This window comes from Scyliorhinus canicula, chromosome 20 (assembly GCF_902713615.1).
Source record: "Scyliorhinus canicula chromosome 20, sScyCan1.1, whole genome shotgun sequence".
In the NCBI taxonomy this organism is placed as follows: domain Eukaryota; kingdom Metazoa; phylum Chordata; class Chondrichthyes; order Carcharhiniformes; family Scyliorhinidae; genus Scyliorhinus; species Scyliorhinus canicula.
In genome coordinates, this window is record NC_052165.1 from 33,706,848 (window position 1) to 33,726,439 (window position 19,592).

Genomic DNA, 19,592 nt, shown 5'->3' on the forward strand with positions numbered 1-19,592 from the left:
TGGGGCAGTCCTTGATCTTGGACCCAATAGTTCGACGGGGTTCTGATAACTGCCTTTGATTTTGGCCAATAAAGGGGCGGGTGCCTTGGTGGCTGGGCGGGTCCTTAGCGGTCATTGACCTTGGCAGTTGGGCTCTCTGAGTAAAGGGAGTGGCGCCGATCAGTCTGTGGCTGTACCGGTTTCTTTATTGGAGTCCTATTGTTCTGGGGAAATGGACCATTAAAATGCAAACGAGCGGGGGTTTCAATCAGGTCTAGCTACCTGTGTTTCAAATACACAAGCTCTGTATCTGTCTGAGTCCTGAGTTGGCCTAATTCCCATGGTCCTTTGCAGGTGGCCATCTCAGATGGCTACAGGTTGTTTAAATGGCAGTCCCTCCAGCTCTGCCCCTCCCCCTTGCGGGTTCACCGGGAAGATCTCACTTTTATTCAGGTTACGTTTGTAGCCTGAGAAGATTGCAAACTATTTCAAGAGCGCCATGATTCCCTCCATGCTGCTTTGTGGGTCCGAGATGTAGAGGAGCAAGTCATCCGCATAGAGAGAGTCTCTGTGCTCTCTGTCTCCTCTCCAGATCCCCTTCCAATTCTTTGCCGCCCTGAGTGTGACTGCTAGTGGTTCGAGCGCTAGGGTGAACAGCAGCGAGAACAGCAAGCATCGCTGCCTTGTCCAAATGTATTTTTTTTTAATTAAATAATTTTATTGAGGTAGTTTTTGGCCTTATAAACAGTTATAGACATCATCAGAAAGAAAGCAAAAAAGGCAAAAATGCGCAAACATCCACGTATTTTCCAAATGTATTTTACTCTGTGAATTTTCAGATATGGTCAGGAACTAACATTCTGTATGCACATTAATAATTTAATCTATACCTTAACAAAATGAAAACTTAGTAAGTGTACACATAGAAAAGCATGAACGTGCAAATCAGAAGCGGGAGTAGGTCATTCAGCCCTCTTTAGCCTGCTTGCCATTCAGTAAGGTCATGGCCGATTTAGTTAATCTCAACTCCACATTCATCCCTGCCCCGATATTTGTTCATCCCCTTGCTTATCAAGAATCTACCTACTTCTGCCTCAAAGACTCTGCCTCGACCACCTTTGAGGCAGTTAATTCAAAAGCCTCTCAACCCTCTGAGAAAATGTATTTCTTTTCATTTCTGTCCTAAATGGGCAACCCCTTATTTCAAAATAGTGACCCCGAGTTCTAGATTCTCCCACTAGAGAAACATCCTCTCCACATCCACCCTGTCAAGTCCTCTCAGGATCTTGTATGCTTCAATTAGGTCGCCTCTTACTTTTCTAGACTCCAGCTGATACAAGCCCATTCGGTCCAACCTTTCCTCGTGAGAGACCAATTCCAGGTGTCAATCTAGTAAGCCTTCTCTGAACTGCTTCCAACGCACTTACATCTTTCCTTAAATAAGGTGACTAATACTGTATACACCTCCAGATGTGACCCCACCAATGCCCTGTATAACTGAAGCATAACCTCCCTATTCTTGTATTCAATTCCCCTCACAAAAACAAAAACATGCTATTAGCTTTGCTAACTGCTTGTTGCACTGCATGCTATCATTTTGTGATTCATGTACGAGGATACACACATCCCCCTGCACCTCGGGGCTCTCAAACCTCTCTCACCAATTAGCTGATATGCTTTTTCATTTGTCTTGCCAAAATGAACAACCTCACGTTTTTCCTCATTATACTTCATTTGCCAGATCTTTGCCCACTCACCAATCTATCTATTTCTTTTTGTAGCCACCTTATGTCCTTGCAACTTGCTTTCCTACCTATCTTTGTGTCATCAGCAAATTAATGACTGTACCATCAGTCACTTCATTCAAATTATTGATATAAATTGTAAAAGATTGAGGCCCAAGCGCGGAGCCCTATGGCGCATCACTCAGTCTCAAACTGACAACTAGAAAATTACCCATTTATGTCTATTCTGTTTCCTATTAGCTAGCTAATCTTCTATTCATGGAGGAGAGGGCAATGCGCATATTAGGTGCAGAGTTCAGCCAGATCCTTTGTCCTCTTCATCTTTGAGAACAGAAAATCGAACTTTGTGTATTTAGGTCATCGTGTTAGGCAATAGCAACAAAATGCTTGTTTTACTCAGCACTGGATACTCCAGAGTGCTGACAGCCTCATGGGACATTTGCTGTGTTTTTAATATGCTGTCACAGGTCAGGTACAGCAGCTTCGTCTTTTCGTTTGGAGTCAGCTGTACGTTGATAACTAATTCTGGGGTCTCAACCTCAAAAGGAATTTTTCACCCACCACTTTTCTTTGAAAACTTTTGCCAGTATTTCCTTGCATATAACAAACATGGGCTTTGCATCCTTATTTGCATTGTCACATGTGGGTGGCACAGTGGTTCGCAATACTTCTTCACAGCAGCAAGGACCCAAGTTCAATCCCAGGGGGACTCTTTGTGTGGAGTTTGCACATTCTTCCTGTGTCTGCATGGGTTTGGATGTATAGCTTAAGTGGATTGGCCAAGCTAAATTGCCCCTTACTCTCCAGGGAGTGCAGGTTAAGTTACAGGGATAGGGAGGGGTGGCTGAGGAGTGGAACTGGGTACGGTACTCTTTCGGTGGGTCAGTGTAGACTCGGACCGAATGGCCTCCTCCTGCACTGTAGGGATTCTATGAATTGACAAAACTATAAATCAGGATCATCTTTGACTGCTTTGTACCAGAGTTAAGTTTCTTCTTTGTAGGCTGTTCACCAGAAGCTCTGTGCGGAGCTAATGCTAAGACTATTCTGTCCTGTCCTGGATACTCTTGAGCAGCTGGCCGGCAGATTCAGATGTTAGATCCTGGCCAATACGTACACTACTGCCTATTTGTGCCTCTGACCGTATCTTGTAAACAAAACAATCGATCTTCCCAGTCCTCTATCCTTTCTTGCTAACAGCTAGAAAATGGAAGAAGCTCTCCTCTGTGAATTAACGTCGATGTGCAGGACTCTTGACCTGCTCACTGCTGCCACTTATGGTCAGAAGACTGCATGCAGACTCATTTGTTCTCATTTAAAAGCCGGTAGCGACCGTTATTCTCAATTTAAATGCAGGTAGCAGCCGTTGGGCGCTCTGCAATTGGCTCCACTGCGGGAATGCCATGACTGATTGCTCTGCGACTCACCCAAGCGTCGCAAACTGCACTTTAAAAAAAAAAACCCTGAGCCTGCAGATCTGAGATAATTGACAAAAGAACCAGAAGGGAGATGAGATTTTTTTGTTATAATTGTCTTCATTAGTGTCACAAGTAGTCTTACATTAACACTGCAATGAAGTTATTGTGAAAGTCCCCTAGTTGCCACACTCTGGTGCCTGTTCGGGTACACTGAAGAAGAATTCAGAATGTCCAATTCACCTAACAAGCACATCTTTTGGGACTTATGGGAGGAAACCGGAGCACCCGGAGGAAACTCACACAGACATGGGGAGATCGTGCAGACTCCGCATAGTCAGTGACCCAAGCCAGGGATCGAACCCGGGTCGCTGGAGCTGTGAAGCAGCAGTGCTAACCACTGTGCTACTGTGCCGCCCATGAGCTGGTATGAAGGGTGATAGTAAAGGATTTAATAATAACTTTCAAAAGGGGCTTGTATACTTGAAACGGAAAGAAAGCAGGACTATGGGGCAGAACCGGGGAATAAGACTGTTTGAATGGCTCTTTCAATGCTCCCCAGTGCTGAATTAATTTGAAGGTTGATAAATACATTGGCTGAGATTGATGATGAGATGTGAGTACATTTCTTGATTATTAAATGACTCAGTTACTCTAAAAGTTTCTGGAATGCACTGTAGGTTGGGATGTGCAGTTTCACTGAACTATACTTAATTTTTCTTCAGATTCTGCACTGGTCCTGCTGTAGTGCCTGGACACATCCCGCTAGATACTGAGAATGTGGTACTCGTGTTAAACGGCAGAGAAAAAGGAAAGATCAAGTTTGCCACCCAGTGGTTGGACTATGCACAGACACTCTTCCAGACACACAAGCTTCAACATGTAGCTGTTGTTCTGCTTGGTAATGAGGAGTGTGATAATAAGTGGATTGAACCCTATCTCAAAAAGCATGGAGGATTTATCGATTTGATTTTTCTTGTGTATGACAGCCGTTGGGTAAATGAAGAGGATATTTACCAGTGGCCGCTGGGAGTGGCAACGTAAGTGGATTGTTAGCTTATGGCATATTGCCTACCTCCTGTGTGTACCTGTTTTTTTTCGTATTTACAATTTTGTAACCTTGATCTAGATGCATGCCTTGGTGACATCTGAAAACATTCACATGTATGCTGACAACATTCAACTCTACCTCAGCACATGGGCAGGACGGTGGTGCAGTGGTTAGCAGTGCTGCCTCAATGTCCGTGTGGCACATTCTCCCTGTGTTTGCGTGGGTCTCGCCCTCACAACCCAAAAAGATGTGCGGGGTAGGTGGATTGGCCATGCTAAATTGTCCCTTAATTGGAAAAAAAATAATTGGATACTCTTAAAGGCTCTACCTCAGCACACCCCCTCTCAACCTGTTCACTGTCTCTCTTTAATTTCATCCAACTAAATATTGAAAGACAAAAGATATTGTCTTCAGTCCTCAGCACAAAGTAAATTCCCTAGCCAATGACTGCATCCTGGAACCAGACCGTTTGCATCCTTGATTTCCCTGTTGCCAAGATGAGCTTCTGACCACATATATGTGCCATTGTGAAAACTCCCATCTCTGCACACCCCAGCTTATCTGCTGCTTAAACCCTCACCTGTGCCTTTCTTGAGACTGATTGTTTGAATGCTCTACTGTCCGGCCTCTCAACTTCCACTTGCCATGAATTCGAGCTCATCCCAAACTGTTGCATGTATACAAATGTGAAGTCCTGTCTCCCCTGTCGACCATGTGCTTGGAGACCTGCATTAGGTCCTGGTACAGCAACTGCTCAACCTAAAATTATCATCCTTGTTTAGTTTAAAATCATCCATATGTCCATTGCGCGTGTGTGCTCTCTCATGCTTGCTCTCTCTCTTTAACCCTTCCATTGTGCTCAAGAAATTGACTGGCTGAGGGAGGGGAAAGTCGCTTTTTCGAATTTACATATGTATTTGTTGCATGGGCCAGTTTTGGCATATATCCAACAACACTCAACTCTCCACTCTGCAGGGCGGCACGTGGCGCAGTGTTTAGCACTGGGCCTGTGGTGCTGAGGACCCGGGTTCGAATCCCGGCCCTGTCCATGTGGAGTTTGCACATTCTCCCCATGTCTGCGTGGGTTTCACCCCCACAACCCAAAAATGTGCAGGTTAGGTGGATTGGCCACGCTAAATTGCCCTTAATTGGAAGAAAATAATTGGGTACTCTAAACAATTTTTTAAAACTACCACTCTGCCAACAACGTCCAACTCTACCTCCCTGCCAACACCCAACTCTACCCTTACCCCATCACCACCGAAATCTACCCCTCTTCCAACACCATCGAAATCTACCCCTCTTCCAGCACCGCCCAAATCTACCCCTCTCCCAGCACCACCCAAATCTACCCCTCTTCCAACACCACCCAAATCTACCCCTCTGCCAACACCACCCAAATCTACCTATCTTCAGACACCACCCAAATCTACCCCTCTTCCAACACCACCCAAATCTACCCATCTCCCAGCACCACCCAAACCTACCCCTCTGCCAACACCACCCAAATCTACCCCTCTTCCAATACCATCTAAATCTATCCCTCTTCCAACACCACCCAAATCTACCTACAGACACCACCCAAATCTGCCCCTCTTCCAACACCACCCAAATCTACCCCTCTACCAACACCACCCAAATCTACTCCTCTACCAACACCATCCAAATCTACCTATCTTCAGACACCACCCAAATCTACCCCTCTTCCAACACCCAAATCAACCCTCTTCCAACACCACCTAAATCTACGCCTCTTCCAACACCATCTAAATCTACCCCTCTTCCAACACCAGCCACATCTACCCCTCTTCCAACACCAGCCACATCTACCCCTCTTCCAACACCACCCAAAGCTACCCCTCTTCCAACACCATCTAAATCTACCCCTATACCAACACCACCCAAATCTACCCCTCTTCCAACACCACCCAAATCTTCCCATCTCCCAGCACCATCCAAATCTACCCCTCTTCCAATACCATCTAAATCTACCCCTCTTCCAACACCACCCAAATCTACCCCTCTACCAACACCACCCAAATCTACCCCTCTCCCAACACCACCCAAATCTACCCCTCTCCCAGCATCACCCAAATCTACCCCTTTTCCAACATCATCCAAATCTACCCCTCTTCCAACACCACCCAAATCTACCCCCCTACCAACACCACCCAAATCTACTTCTCTGCCATGATAGGGATGCCGGTGTTTGACTGGGGTGAGCACAGTAAGAAGTCTTACAACACCAGGTTAAAGTCCAACATGTTTGTTTCAAACACTAGCTTTCGGAGCACTGCTCCTTCACCTGAGGAAGAAGCAGTGCTCCGAAAGCTAGTGTTTGAAACAAACATGTTGGACTTTAACCTGGTGTTGTAAGACTTCTTACTGTACTTCTCTGCCAACAACACCCAAATCTATGTCTCTGCCAACAACACCCAACTCCGCCTCCCTGCCAACAACACCCAACTCTGCCTCCCTGCCAACAACACCCAACTCTGCCTCCCTGCCAACAACATCCAACTCCGCGTCCCTGCCAACAACACCCAACTCTGCCTCCCTGCCAACAACACCCAACTCTGCCTCCCTGCCAACAACACCCAACTCTGCCTCCCTGCCAACAACACCCAACTCCGCCTCCCTGCCAACAACACCCAACTCCGCCTCCCTGCCAACAACACCCAACTCTGCCTCCCTGCCAACAACACCCAACTCCGCCTCCCTGCCAACAACACCCAACTCTGTCTCCCTGCCAACAACATCCAACTCTGCCTCCCTGCCAACAACACCCAACTCCGCCTCCCTGCCAACAACATCCAGCTCTATCTATTTTCCCCCAACAACATCCAAATCTAGTTCTCCTCTCATATCATCCAACTCTACCTCTCTGGCACTGCCATCGACACCAATCCTCTTACTGTACTATCTAACAGTCTTTCCATTATTAAGTCCTGGATCAGTCACTTTCCTTCAGCACACTATAGACATCTGAATACCATCCTTTTCAGCATTCGGTGGCACCAACCTTCAGTCTGTTTCACTTATCCCCTTCATGCTATTCCTGCTCTGTGTCCACTCTCCTTGTAAAGCAAGAGGTTTATATGAATGCTTTATATAAACGTGTTATATCTGTCCTGACTTTTTAGGAAATGCCTAAAAAAACAACCTATGGAAATTTTAGAGAAATTTGACCAGGTGCAGAACATAGTTTGAAGCTGTTTGTTCCCAAAATGGAATATTTGGGTCCTTAAATTGTCCGAAGATGCACAACTGTATTCATTTTCATTCATTTTAAAGTGGAGATGCAGCAAGATAATCTTTCACATTTATTGTGGCATTTTCACAATTGTTGGTGAGATTTCAATGCATTACCTGCAACATCACACATATGAAACAGGGTTCGCTGACTTTCTGTAATGCTTGCCACATTGCAAAATGATTTCAGTTCCTTGCTGCATAGCAGCTTATGAATAAATAGAATGTCAGGAAGGGTAACAATGCATTGCTGATATCCTTTCACTCATAATCACTGGTGCAGTATCCTATCCTTAACCTTGAAGTGATGGAATACCAGTAACTGATGACAAAGATTTTGTTTGTTACATCTGGCATCTGCAGAGGAGCTTTGGAGACATAGCAAATGATTAAATATATAGGACCACTTTCAGTCTTATCCGAATGCTGTCTACTCCAAATAGCCTGCAGGCTTAATTTTGATGTTGGTTGCAGTCAAGTTATAGTTCATCAGTCATAAAAATAAATGCTTAAACGATGGGCATATTGCATTGAGTAAATATAAATTGCTTTACCTCATTTTCTTCTATTCTTGACAGCTGGCCTTCAGAAAGATTTCATTGCTTGAAAACTTACTGCTTTCTGCCACAGATGGCACATAAGAGGTGGAACTGCAGCTTATTTTTCAAATGGTGTCCAAGTTAACATATTACAGAGTATTTCCATCACAGAATCAGGCCATTTAGCCCAACATATCCATGCTGGTGGTTATACTCCACACAAGCTTCCACCTTCCCCATTTTATTTTGTCCTATTAACATATTTTATTGCTTACTCCCTCATATACTTCTCTTTAAATATTATTCACCTCAGCCATTTTCTGGGTATATGGGTTTCTGCTGAATTGCCTATTCAATTTATTGATAGCTGTCTTATACTCATAGCCCCTAGTTTTGGTCTCATCTGCAAGTGGAAACATCTTCTCTATGCCTATCCTGTCATAATCTTATAGCCTATCAGGTCACCCCCCTCAATGTTCCATTTTCTAGAGAAAAGAGCCCCAGCCTGTTCAATCTGAGTGGTATAACTTATTGGTTCTAGTATCATTCAAGATATGATTACCCTGTCTTGTTAGACTCTGTTCCAGAGTACTAGAATGAAAGGGTTCATATGTGTACTGTCCGGGGTTGGCCTCTCTACCCTCTGAAATGGGAAGCTCCAAATGGAGGCTGTGCACCTGGTCAGACACTGGAGAACAAGTTCCCCTCCTCACACACCTCCCGGAGCCTGGCTCTTGCAATTTTGGAGCAGTTTCTTGTCTTGCTTATCCTACTGTTGGAGAGTGACTTGTGAATTGTAGAGGATACCTCAAAAAGAGGAAAAGTGATCTAACTACAGTCTTTAAAAACAAAACTCAGTAAATTGGCATATATTGCAAAAGGTGGTGTAATTGTAAGACTATGATACTCCAGTAAGGCTGATGTCATGGGCTGGTATCTCCGACTCATTTTGAAATGAGTTTCTGAGGGTCCCTGCCCTCTATCTGGTTCTTCCAAAGGTCAAGTGGTTATAAGAATGTTAAGCCCAGGCAACAACTCTTCCTCGCATTCCCAGCACAGAGCTAAATTCAAGCAGTATTATTGAGGATCATGCACTGATGAAAGTTACTGGGTTACGGGGATAGGGTGGCGGAGTGGGCTTGGGTAGGGTGCCCTATCCAAGGGCCGGTGCAGACTCTATGGGCCGAATTGCCTCCTTCTGCACTGTAAATTCTATGATTCTATGAAAAGTCAGTCAGTGGACATAACTGATTAGTTATCAAGGGATTTTTTTTTTTTAACTCAAAAGTATTACCGACAGCTCTCTCAGCTGGAACACTTGGCCACCACAGGCCCCTAGCCACCAGCAGTGTTCGCCTCATTTTCCATATGGGATGTGTGTCTGGACTCCAATGTAGTTACTGACTGCAGAGAGAACTCTGCTACTATTCAATCACCAGTGATATAATGGATGAAACACACCTGTGGGGAAGGATAATATGGGCTTGAATTTTAATTGAGGTTGGAGTTTGACCTTTAAAGGCTCTGGAAGTCCCAGCACTCCATGAGATAGACTGCTTGATCGCCAATTAAACACATTTTATAAATGTTATCACTTGACCTTTGCAATAAACAGGAACTGTGAGGATCAAATGCTTTTTTTAAATCCATCTGTTCAAAGGAAGGTCTAATAATTACACTGCAATTCTTATTTCAGCTACAGGAACTTCCCCGTTGTGGATCTCAACAATCTAATGTTGCATTCTTCAAGGCCGTACTTGTGTAACTTCCTCGGAACTGTCTACAAAGGCTCCTCCAGGGAAATCTTGCTGGATGTGTTGAAACGGGAAAGACTCAATACAATGTGTCTTATCTCAGTCAGAGAACAGTAGGTCTTTTGCCTTGTGTACCCCATCTGTTTTTAAATGACAACTACATAGCCATCAATCTTGTAGTAACTATTTTTCTGGTACATTCAGTAATATTGAGAAGATAAGTCCTGTGTGCCAGCAGTATTTCTGGGAAGAATCCTTGAGCCTGGAATGTGCTGAAGGGTTTATGTCAGACAGCCATTAGGGAGAGACAGACATTTACAGTGCAGAAACAGGCCATTTGGCTTGATAGGTCTATACAAATCTTGATGTTCTGCACCTGCAACCCCACTCCCACCCTACTTCATCTAATCCTATCCAGGTAACTTATTTCTTTCTTTTCCTCATCTACTTCGCTAATTTCCCCTTAAATGCACTTTTGCTATTCACCTCATCCGCATTGTAGAAATTCCCCATCCTCGCTGTTAATCAAAGAGCTTACTCCTGGAATCCTTGTTGGATATCATTACTAACTATTTTACATTCATAGCCCCTAATGTGCGATTCCTCTTCTCTATGTCTATTGTTCAATCAAGCTCATAGCACTGTGGCTTCACAGAGCTAGGGTTCCAAGTTCGATTCCCCGCTGGGTCACTGTCAGTGCAGAGTCTGCACGTTCTCCCCGTATCTGCGTGGGTTTCTTCCTGGCGCTCCGGTTTCCTCCCACAGTCCAACCAAAAAGGTTGGGAGGGATTATTGGATTACGGGGATAGGGTGGAAGTGAGGGCTTAAGTGGGTCAGTGCGGACTCGATGGGCCGAGTGGCCTCCTTCTGCACTGTATGTGGCTCTATGTTCTGTTCTAAGCTGTTTTGGTTGAAGGACTTATTTTCTTTATTCTTTTATGGGATGGGGGCATGGGGTCATTTGGGATTTGTTGCCCATCCCTAATTGCCTTTGAACTGAGTGGTGTGATAGACCAATTCAAAGGGCAGTTAAGAATCAACCATGATGGTATGGGCCTGGAGTCACATTTAAACCAGACCAGATGGCTGATTTCCTTCCCTGAAGGACATCCGTGAACCCCAGTGGTTTTTATGACAGTCTACAATGATAATTTCTATTACTGAGATTAACTTTTAATTACAAATTTAATTAATTGAGTTTAAATTCCACCAGCTGCCATAGTGTCCCCAGGACATTAACCTGGGCCTCGGGATTACTAGTCCAGTGACAGTCCCACGACATGACAATCTCCCCTGATTTGCAATCACAAAACCCTGCTTCTAAATTATGACATTTTATAATACCTCTAATACAAAGTGCTGTAGGTAAAGTGTTTTAATAACGCTTTTTAAAAAAACAGTAAGAAATCTTACAACACCAGGTTAAAGTCCAACAGTTTTATTTCGAATCACTGCTACTTTGAGTCACTAGTGATTCACCTGATGAAGGAGCTGCGCTCTGAAAACTAGTGATTCAAAACAAACCTGTTGGACTTTAACCTGGTGTTGTAAGACTTCTTCTGTGCCCACCTCAGTCCAACACCGGCATCTCCACATTTTATTTTAAAACAGGTAATTACTTATAGTAGCAGCTTGAGGACCATTTCCGTGATGTAGATAGTGATGAGATGGGATGGCACATTGGTTACCACTGCTGCCTCACAGCTCCAGGGACCCAGGTTCAATTCCTTGGATAACTGTCTGTGTGGAGTTTCTATGTTCTCCCCGTATCTCCTTGAGTTTCCTCCAGGTGCTCCAGTTCCCTCCCACTGTCCAAAGATGTGCAGGTTAGGTGGATTGGCCATTCTAAATTGCCCCCTAGTGTCCACAAGGTTTGGTGGGGTTACGGGGACAGGGTGGAGGCATGGTCTTAAGCTTAAGTAGGGTGCTCTTTCCAAGGGCAGGTGCAGACTCCATGTGCCGAATGGCCTCCTTCTGCACTATAAATTCTATGATTCTATGAGACAGGCCAGACAAACTATAAATAAAGGATAAATGCAACTCCAGTAACATTTAAGTGCATGCCAACTGAAGTGCCTTAAATATGATTAAATATTACCTGCTAATGCATTACATACGCAATCAGTTTGCAGATTATATCCAATGCAAACGACTATTGGTCAAGTCAGTAGAAATCTTACCCTATTAAAATGTTTAACTGGCTGAAAGCTGGTATTAATTTAATTGAAAAAAAAGATTCTCCGAGCATACAAGCTTCCTTCCCTCCCGTGAGATTCTCAGGAATATTTTACAGATCTGAGCTAGCCCAGCCCAATTTCCCGGGGTTGTTTAATCATACAAGGAAATTGCATTACTGCCACCCGCTGTGGCTTTGACCAGATGACTCAATTTTCAACGATAAGGCAGCACGGTGGCGCAGTGGGTTAGCCCTGCTGCCTCACGGCGCTGAGGTCCCAGGTTCGATCCTGGCTCTGGGTCGCTGTCCGTGTGGAGTTTGCACATTCTCCCCGTGTTTGCGTGGGTTTTGCCCCACAGCCCAAAGATGTGTAGGGTAGGTGGATTGGATACGCTAAATTTCCCCTTAATTGGAAAAAAATTAATTGGGTACTCTAAATTTAAAAAAAAAAACATTTTCAACGATAAGTTACAACAAATCAAATTGGAGGGAGAAATTGTCCAGAAATTTAATACAGAAGCAGTTAAAATTTAAGAAAGTCAAACTGACAGCTTTTCTGCAATATTAAGAACTAAACTAACAAGGTATGATCCAAACAGAAAATGCTGCAATACTCAGTCGGTCAGGCAGCATTATAATGGCACAAAAACAAAAAAAAACTGGACAATCTCAGCAGGTCTGACTGCATATGTGGAGAAGGACGCTAAAGTTTCGAGTCTTAGCCCCTAATGAGCTTGATATGTGTTGCTTCCAAGCCCTGTTAGACTAGCAATACTGGAAGCACAAAAAAAAGTTTTGAGTCTGGTGACTGTTTGTCAAAGCTGGCACATACTCGCCGCATGAGTCGAAATAGAATGCACTCTAGTATCTCGGCAGTAACTGGCTTCCTATCTCTACTCCTCCCCTGCCCAGAGTAAATGACTCAAAACTGAAAGCCTCAGCAGCCAAGGTGCTCGTCGTTGCAAAGAAGTCTTCGGGGACGGACGTCTTGTCGGCTACGTTTGTGTCATGAACACTAACTATATACAGAACAGACAGCTTTTTTTCTTCCTCTTATTCTCTTCCCCACCCTCCCTTGTGCTTTATTTTTTCTTTCTCACCCTCCAGAGAGATTATTTCACAGAACCTTCGGAAAGTCTCCATAGACCCCAGTTTGCAAATTGTTAATGTAAAGAAAGCCATTCCATAATAAGAAGGGAGAAGTGGATTATTTGGCTGTTCATTATTGTATTGCAAGAGGAGCATGGAGGGGGAAAGATCATCGGCAGCATGTATTGCGCTGGGTGTTACATGAATGGCAGCTGTTCATTCCCGATCTTCACTTGAAAATGAAATGAAATGAAAATCACTTATTGTCACGAGTAGGCTTCAATGAAGTTACTGTGAAAAGCCCCTAGTCGCCACATTCCGGCGCCTGTCCGGGGAGGCTGGTACGGGAATCGAACCGTGCTGCTGGCCTGCTTGGTCTGCTTGAAAAGCCAGCGATTTAGCCTGGTGAGCTAAACCAGCCCCTACCTTCAAGCTAAGGCTACCCAAGGAGGAGCACTGACCATTTGCAATTCTTATAGTATTTTTCATGACTTCAGGATGTCCCCAATCAATTTACTGCCAATGAAGTACTTTAAAGTCTAGTTACTGTTGTAATTTAGGAAAGGCAGCAACCAACACAACAAAAACAAACGGCAATGTGGTAATGATCAGTTAATTAGTAATGTTTGCTGAGGGATCTATGTTGGCCAGGAAACCAGGGATATACTTCAGAATGGTACCATGGAAAGTTCTGTGTCCACCTGAGACATACCTTGGTTTGAGCTCTTGTTTGACAGGGCAGCATTCCCTCCCTATTGCATTGGGAGTGTCAGCCTAGATTTTGTGCTCGTGTCCCGAGTGGATCGTGAAAACACAACATGCTGACTCAGGTGTGACACTGTATTGGGAAGAAGGTGGGTGCACATAGGCTGGTTCCAGAGGCCACCCAGGAATTGAGCAAACAGGAGACTGGTAGCCAACATACAGCGATAACAATAATAACACGGAAAATGCTGCCGGTCCGGCAACATCTGTGGAGAGGGAAACAGAATTAATGTTTTGAGTCCACATGACTCTTTCGGAGCAAAGTGCAGCTGGGTGTTGGCAGGATATCTCTGGTGTTGGCAAGAATATACATATCTCTTTAAAAACTGATATCTGGGCATACACTTTACAGCACTGGTTGCATTCCGAAGATCTGACTAGAGTGAATAATGCTGCTGTGTGCTGGAGTGTGCACTCCTGGGGCGAAATTCTCCGACCCCCAGCAGGGTCGGAGAATGGCCTGGGGCCGCCGGAAATCCCGCCCCCGCCGTGGCAGAGATTCTCCGCCACCCGGGAAGTGGCGGTGGCGGGAATTTCGCCACTCCGATCGGAGAGGCCCCTGCGGTGATTCTCCGGCCCGGATGGGCCGAAGTCCCGCCGCTGGGAGGCCTCTCCCGCCGCCGAGGTTTGAACCACCTCTGGAACGGCGGGCTCAGCGGCGGGCCAGTGCCCTGGGTGCACTATTTTCCTCCGCAGCCGCCACGGCCTTCGCCATGGCGGAAGCGGATGAGAACCCCACATCGCGCATGCGCCAGCAGTGGCGTCAGCTGCCGCTGACGTCACTGCCGGCGCATGCGCCAACCGGCGAAAGCCTTTCGGCCAGCACCGCTGCAGGGGGCGCCGGTTTTTTGCGCCAGTCTTCTGGTGCAAACCTCTCCGGTGAGGGGCTAGCCCCCAAAGGTGGGGAGAATTCCGCCCCTGTTGTGAGATGACGGCACAAGGTTTATTTTACCAGCAGATTTCTCTTTTGGGAACAGATTTTTGAAGATTAACATTTTTTATTAATAGCACTGAGTTCAAATTCTTTGTTAGAACTGAGGCTGTCAAATTGAGGCGGTTAAAATGTTGAAAAGATTTTTTAAAAATTCATTCTTGGCCAGCATTTACTGCCCATCCCTAATTGCCCTTGAGAAGGTGGTGGTGAGCAGCCGCCTTGAACCATTGTAGTCCATGTAAGTATATAAAGGAAACTATTTCCTCTGGTGTGGGAATCCAGAACAATAGGACATAATCTTAAAATTTGAACCAGACTATTTAGGAATAAAATCAGCAAGTTCTTCACACCGATAGCCTGGGGATATGAAAAGGTTGAGTTTGAGCTGCAATTCACCTTTCATGTTTAAATCCTAAACTCCGTCTCCTCTTACAGCCTGTAGATTCTGGGTCATTTGAAGCTTTCATGACTGAGGTTGTCAGCATGGGTATCCAGTGATATTTAAAAAAAAAAATTTAGAGTACCCAATTATTTTTTCCAATTAAGGGGCAATTCGCAGAGAATGTGCAAACTCCACACGGACAGTGACCCAAGGCTGGGATTCGAACCCGGGTCCTCAGCGCCGTAGGCAAAAATGCTAACCACTGTGCCCCCGTGCTACCCGGTATCCAGTGATATTAACAAAAGGCAGGTAAATGGTCTTGAAATGCAGATCAGCAGTGGTCTAATAGAACAGGCTAAATGGGTTGAAAACTCTGCTTTTTTTATTCCTAAATTCAGACCCTGAAGCTGCTGCCAGAATGGTAGTAAGCCTGTTATTGTAGAATTTATCATAGAATTTACAGTGCAGAAGGAGGCCATTCAGCCCATCGAGACTGCACTGGCCTTGGAAAGAGCACTCTACCTAAGCCCACACTCCCACCCTATCCCCGTGACCCAGTAACCCCACCCATCCCAACACAATCTTTTGGGCAATTTAGCATGACCAATCCACCTAACCTGCACATTTTTGGATTGTGGGAGTGAAACTGGAACACCCGGAGGAAACCCCGCCAACATGGGGAGAAAGTGCAAAGTCCACACAGACAGTGACCCAAGACGGGAATCAAACCTGGGACCCTGGAGCTGTGAAGCAACTGTGCTGACCACTGTGCTACCGTGCCCCCACCCGCGTGTTCATATGTTATCATCTGAACAGCTCTAATGAAGAAGGTGCAGATTGAAGGAGTGTTTGAACGCTCAGTATACCTATTTGGTTGTGAACTATTTGAATTTGTGTGTTTATTATTATGCACGAAAAGTCATTTTTAGTGGTGCAGGTAGAAGAGGGCACTGTCCAGATCCCTAACACAGCTTTAGTATTGTTTTGTTTTGTTGTCCATCACCACTGATGAGTCTCTTTCACTTCTCCCACTTACCAGAATAAAAGAAAATATTGGTCCACTTAAAACTTCCAAAAACTGTTGACTGTATGCCATGTAGGGAAGCAGATCAGTTGCTGGTAATGCAAGAATAAAAACCTGAAGATGGCCTTCTCTGCAAATATTATTATTGTTGAATTCCTACCGAAAGTCTCTGAAGAAGAGTTTGTTTTGCTCTTCCTCACCCCACAACACTAATTGAACTAGAGCAGTGGAATTCTTTGGTGTGTACTGGTCAATATTTATCCCTCAACCAACACCCAGAACAGATGATCAGGCCATTTATCTCATTCCTGTTTGAGGGACCCTGTGCAAATTGGCTAATTTACTTACTAATTTCACTTACTAAATTACAACAATGAGTGCACCTCAAAAGTAGGAAAAGTGCTTTGGGACACCCTGAAGTTGTGAAAGATGCTATATAAATGCTTCTCTTTTGTTTCTCTCTGTTTTAAGGTGTCAATTGAAATCTTAAAGATGGAGATTGATGGGGGTGTGGAGCAAAGGCAGATAAATGGAATTGAGGTACAGATTAGCCTTGATTTAATAGAATGGCAGAGAAGGCTGGAGGGGCTGAATAGGCTATTCCTGTTTCTATATTCACCACGACCGAGTCTATCAGGGCAGAGTAACCTTGACTCTGTACCCTCACTTGCAAAGGAAACTAAACTCAACTAAATGTACTATTGTTATATGGACAGTATCTTAAACTGAGCACAATGATTACTGACTAGTTACAATTTTTATTTTAACACTGGATATTGTTGTGCCTTGGCTAGATGTAATTTGATGCAGGAATGCTTGTTTTTGGGTACCTTTGCTGCTGGTTTTATTTTTGGCAAGTCATTGATGGCAGTCTTTGACATAAACATACAAAGAACTGAAATAAAGCACAAGCTCTGGGTGAATGTTGATCTCTATTTTGATTCATTATGTAGGTGGTTACCTCAGGAAACAAGTGAAAGTTTGAAGACGTATCGAGATGCTTTGTTGCAAAGTGACCTCACGCTGTGCCCAGTGGGAATAAATACTGAATGCTACAGAATTTATGAAGCTTGCTCTTATGGTTCTGTTCCAGTTGTTGAAGATATCATGACGCCAGGACAATGTGGCAACTCGTCAGTGTTCCAAAATGCCCCTTTGCGTCTCCTGAAGCACATGGGAGCGCCGTTTATTTTTGTCAAAGACTGGAAAGAGTTGCCTGCTATTTTAGAAAAAGAGAAGGTGATGAGCTTGCAAGAAAAGAATCAGAGACGGAGAGTTGTCATCGAGTGGTTTAAGCAGTTCAGAACTCAACTGAGACAAAAGTTCATTGATATCCTTGAAAGCAGATTTTTTTAACCACTTGGACCAACTTCCCAAGACAATTCTTAGCATCTGTTTACTATTGTAAACTACATGTGCTTTTGTTAAGCATGCCAATGCATTTTGGCATAAACATATTATGTAAAGGAACTGTACCTTGAATTGTGAGAAAGGTACTGTTCTCTGTGAAGAACGTTGGACATTTTCTACTTGAAAAGAGAGAATTTGGAAAGTTGGACTCCAATTCTGAAATCTGTATTTGTACCAAGGTTGGTTTTTATTTTTTTTTAATGTTCACTCTACAGTTCGGGCTTCTCACTCATTACGCATCCCTTTCCAAAAAAAACAATAATTTGATCAATGCTGATTTAAACTGAGAAATAAGGACTGAGGCTTGATCTGTCTGCTGGAAATGGGGCAGCAGCGAGTCTAAAACACTCATTACTTAGATCCGTGTTCCCGCTTTGATCCTGCCCACTACCATTTAGACTGGGCAACTCTCGAAGGTGAATCTGAAGCAGGAAGGAGCACTGTGAATATATTTAAATAGGAGTACTACGCGTCTTCATTTAATTGTCAGAGCAGAATTAGAATGCAGTACTGGCTTGAAAGGGCATTTGGAAGTGGTATTTACAGAGGCACTTAACTGCAAGCACTTAGTTCATTGTATTTATGAGAGAGAGCTGGATGGAGTTCTTCAGGAGTCTCTGCATTGGAGTTTGCTTTATTTTATAATGATTCTGCTTTTGCACTTTTTAAAAAGCCCAGTTCAAAATGGGAGTCATCCTGGGCACTCTTAAGGAGTTGGGAGAACAGCAGTACCAGTAGGGTGTGGGAATTAATAAAAGGTCTACTCTGCAACACACTTTTGAGTAGTGCTGCTGAAAAATATCCTTACAGAAAGATTATCTGGCCATCATCACATTGCTATTGTAAGAGCTTGCTCTGTGCAAATTGGCTGTCAGGTGCTTTGGAATGATTGGAGGTTGTGAAAGGTGATGTAGAAATGCAAGTCGGTCTGTATTTCTTACTCAGTCCACTGGGCCTATAAGCCTGCAGTTATTTGATTGGCAGTGCAGCAGGAGACTGCAATTCTCCATAGAGGCTGTCCCAGATCGGCAGCCCGTTCTCCTGGATGGCCGTGCTTTTCCTGTGGCAATCAAAGTGCCAACAACACTTAATCATTTTGCCTCCGGGTCATCCCAACTTGTAACAGGTGGCTGCTGGTTCTGAGGAATGAGGTGGGTCAAGTCGTTCAAGTGTTAAGAACATGATTATCACATCCTAAAGTTTAGGTTAGTAATGGCAAAGGAGCAATCCAGAGTAAATACAGTTGGGGCCGGGACCAAACTCGAGTGGAGTGACAATGGGTCTGACCCAGATAAATTTGAATCAAAGATCAGAGGGCAATATTGTAATAAAACAATGGGCCACCTGCATAGAGGAGATAGTTTGGGGACAGACAAGATACAGTGCTAAAGGGGGAAAGATAGGCCAAACAAATCCAGAGCTCCCTGGATGATGAAAGTGACAGAGTAAGATAAAGCAAATAAAGAGATCACATTACAAATGTCCGGTAGTTAATACAAGTGAGAAAACTAGGCTGACTATAGAAACTTCAAAAATGGAAGTGAAAAAGAAATGAAAAGCAAGAGAGAGTATGAGCAGAGACTGGCAGATAACGTAAAATGGAATCCAAAAGCCTTATAAAAGGTTGATAAACAGCCGTGGATCTAATTAGGGACCAAAAGGAATACATGCATAGCGGTGGAGGCATGGCTGAGGTACTAAATGAGTACTTTGCATATCTTTACCAATGAAGAAAATGCTGTCCAAGTCAAAGTAAAATAGGTTGTACTTATAACACTGGACAGGCTAAAAATTGATAAAGGTGAGATATATAAGCTGGTTATGCTTGAAGTTGGTAAGTCACCAGAGTCAGAAAAAATGCATCTGAGGAAGCAATGTTGGGAATTGCGTAAGCACTGGCCATAATCTTCAAATCCTCCTTGCATATAGGGGTGGTGCCAGAGGACTGGAGAATTGCAAATGTTACACTCTTGTTCAAAAAGCAACTGCAGGCCAATCATTTGTGAGCTCGGGGGTGGGGATGTTTTTAGAAACAATAACTGCACAAAATTAACAATCACTTGAGAAAATATTGATT

General features: G+C 44.2%; 1 protein-coding gene across 1 annotated transcript in view; it reads left to right on the forward strand.

Annotated features, from left to right (window-relative positions):
* Positions 1–17,771, forward strand: part of rxylt1 (ribitol xylosyltransferase 1) — a 46,894-nt gene extending 29,123 nt beyond the window's left edge. Inside the window, exons 4-6 of the mRNA XM_038780429.1 lie at positions 3,865–4,179; positions 9,678–9,848; positions 17,059–17,771. Coding sequence (XP_038636357.1) covers positions 3,865–4,179; positions 9,678–9,848; positions 17,059–17,461 — 889 coding nt within the window. The 3' untranslated portion in view covers positions 17,462–17,771. The remainder of the gene's footprint in view (positions 1–3,864; positions 4,180–9,677; positions 9,849–17,058) is intronic.
* Positions 17,772–19,592: the final 1,821 nt, after the last annotated feature.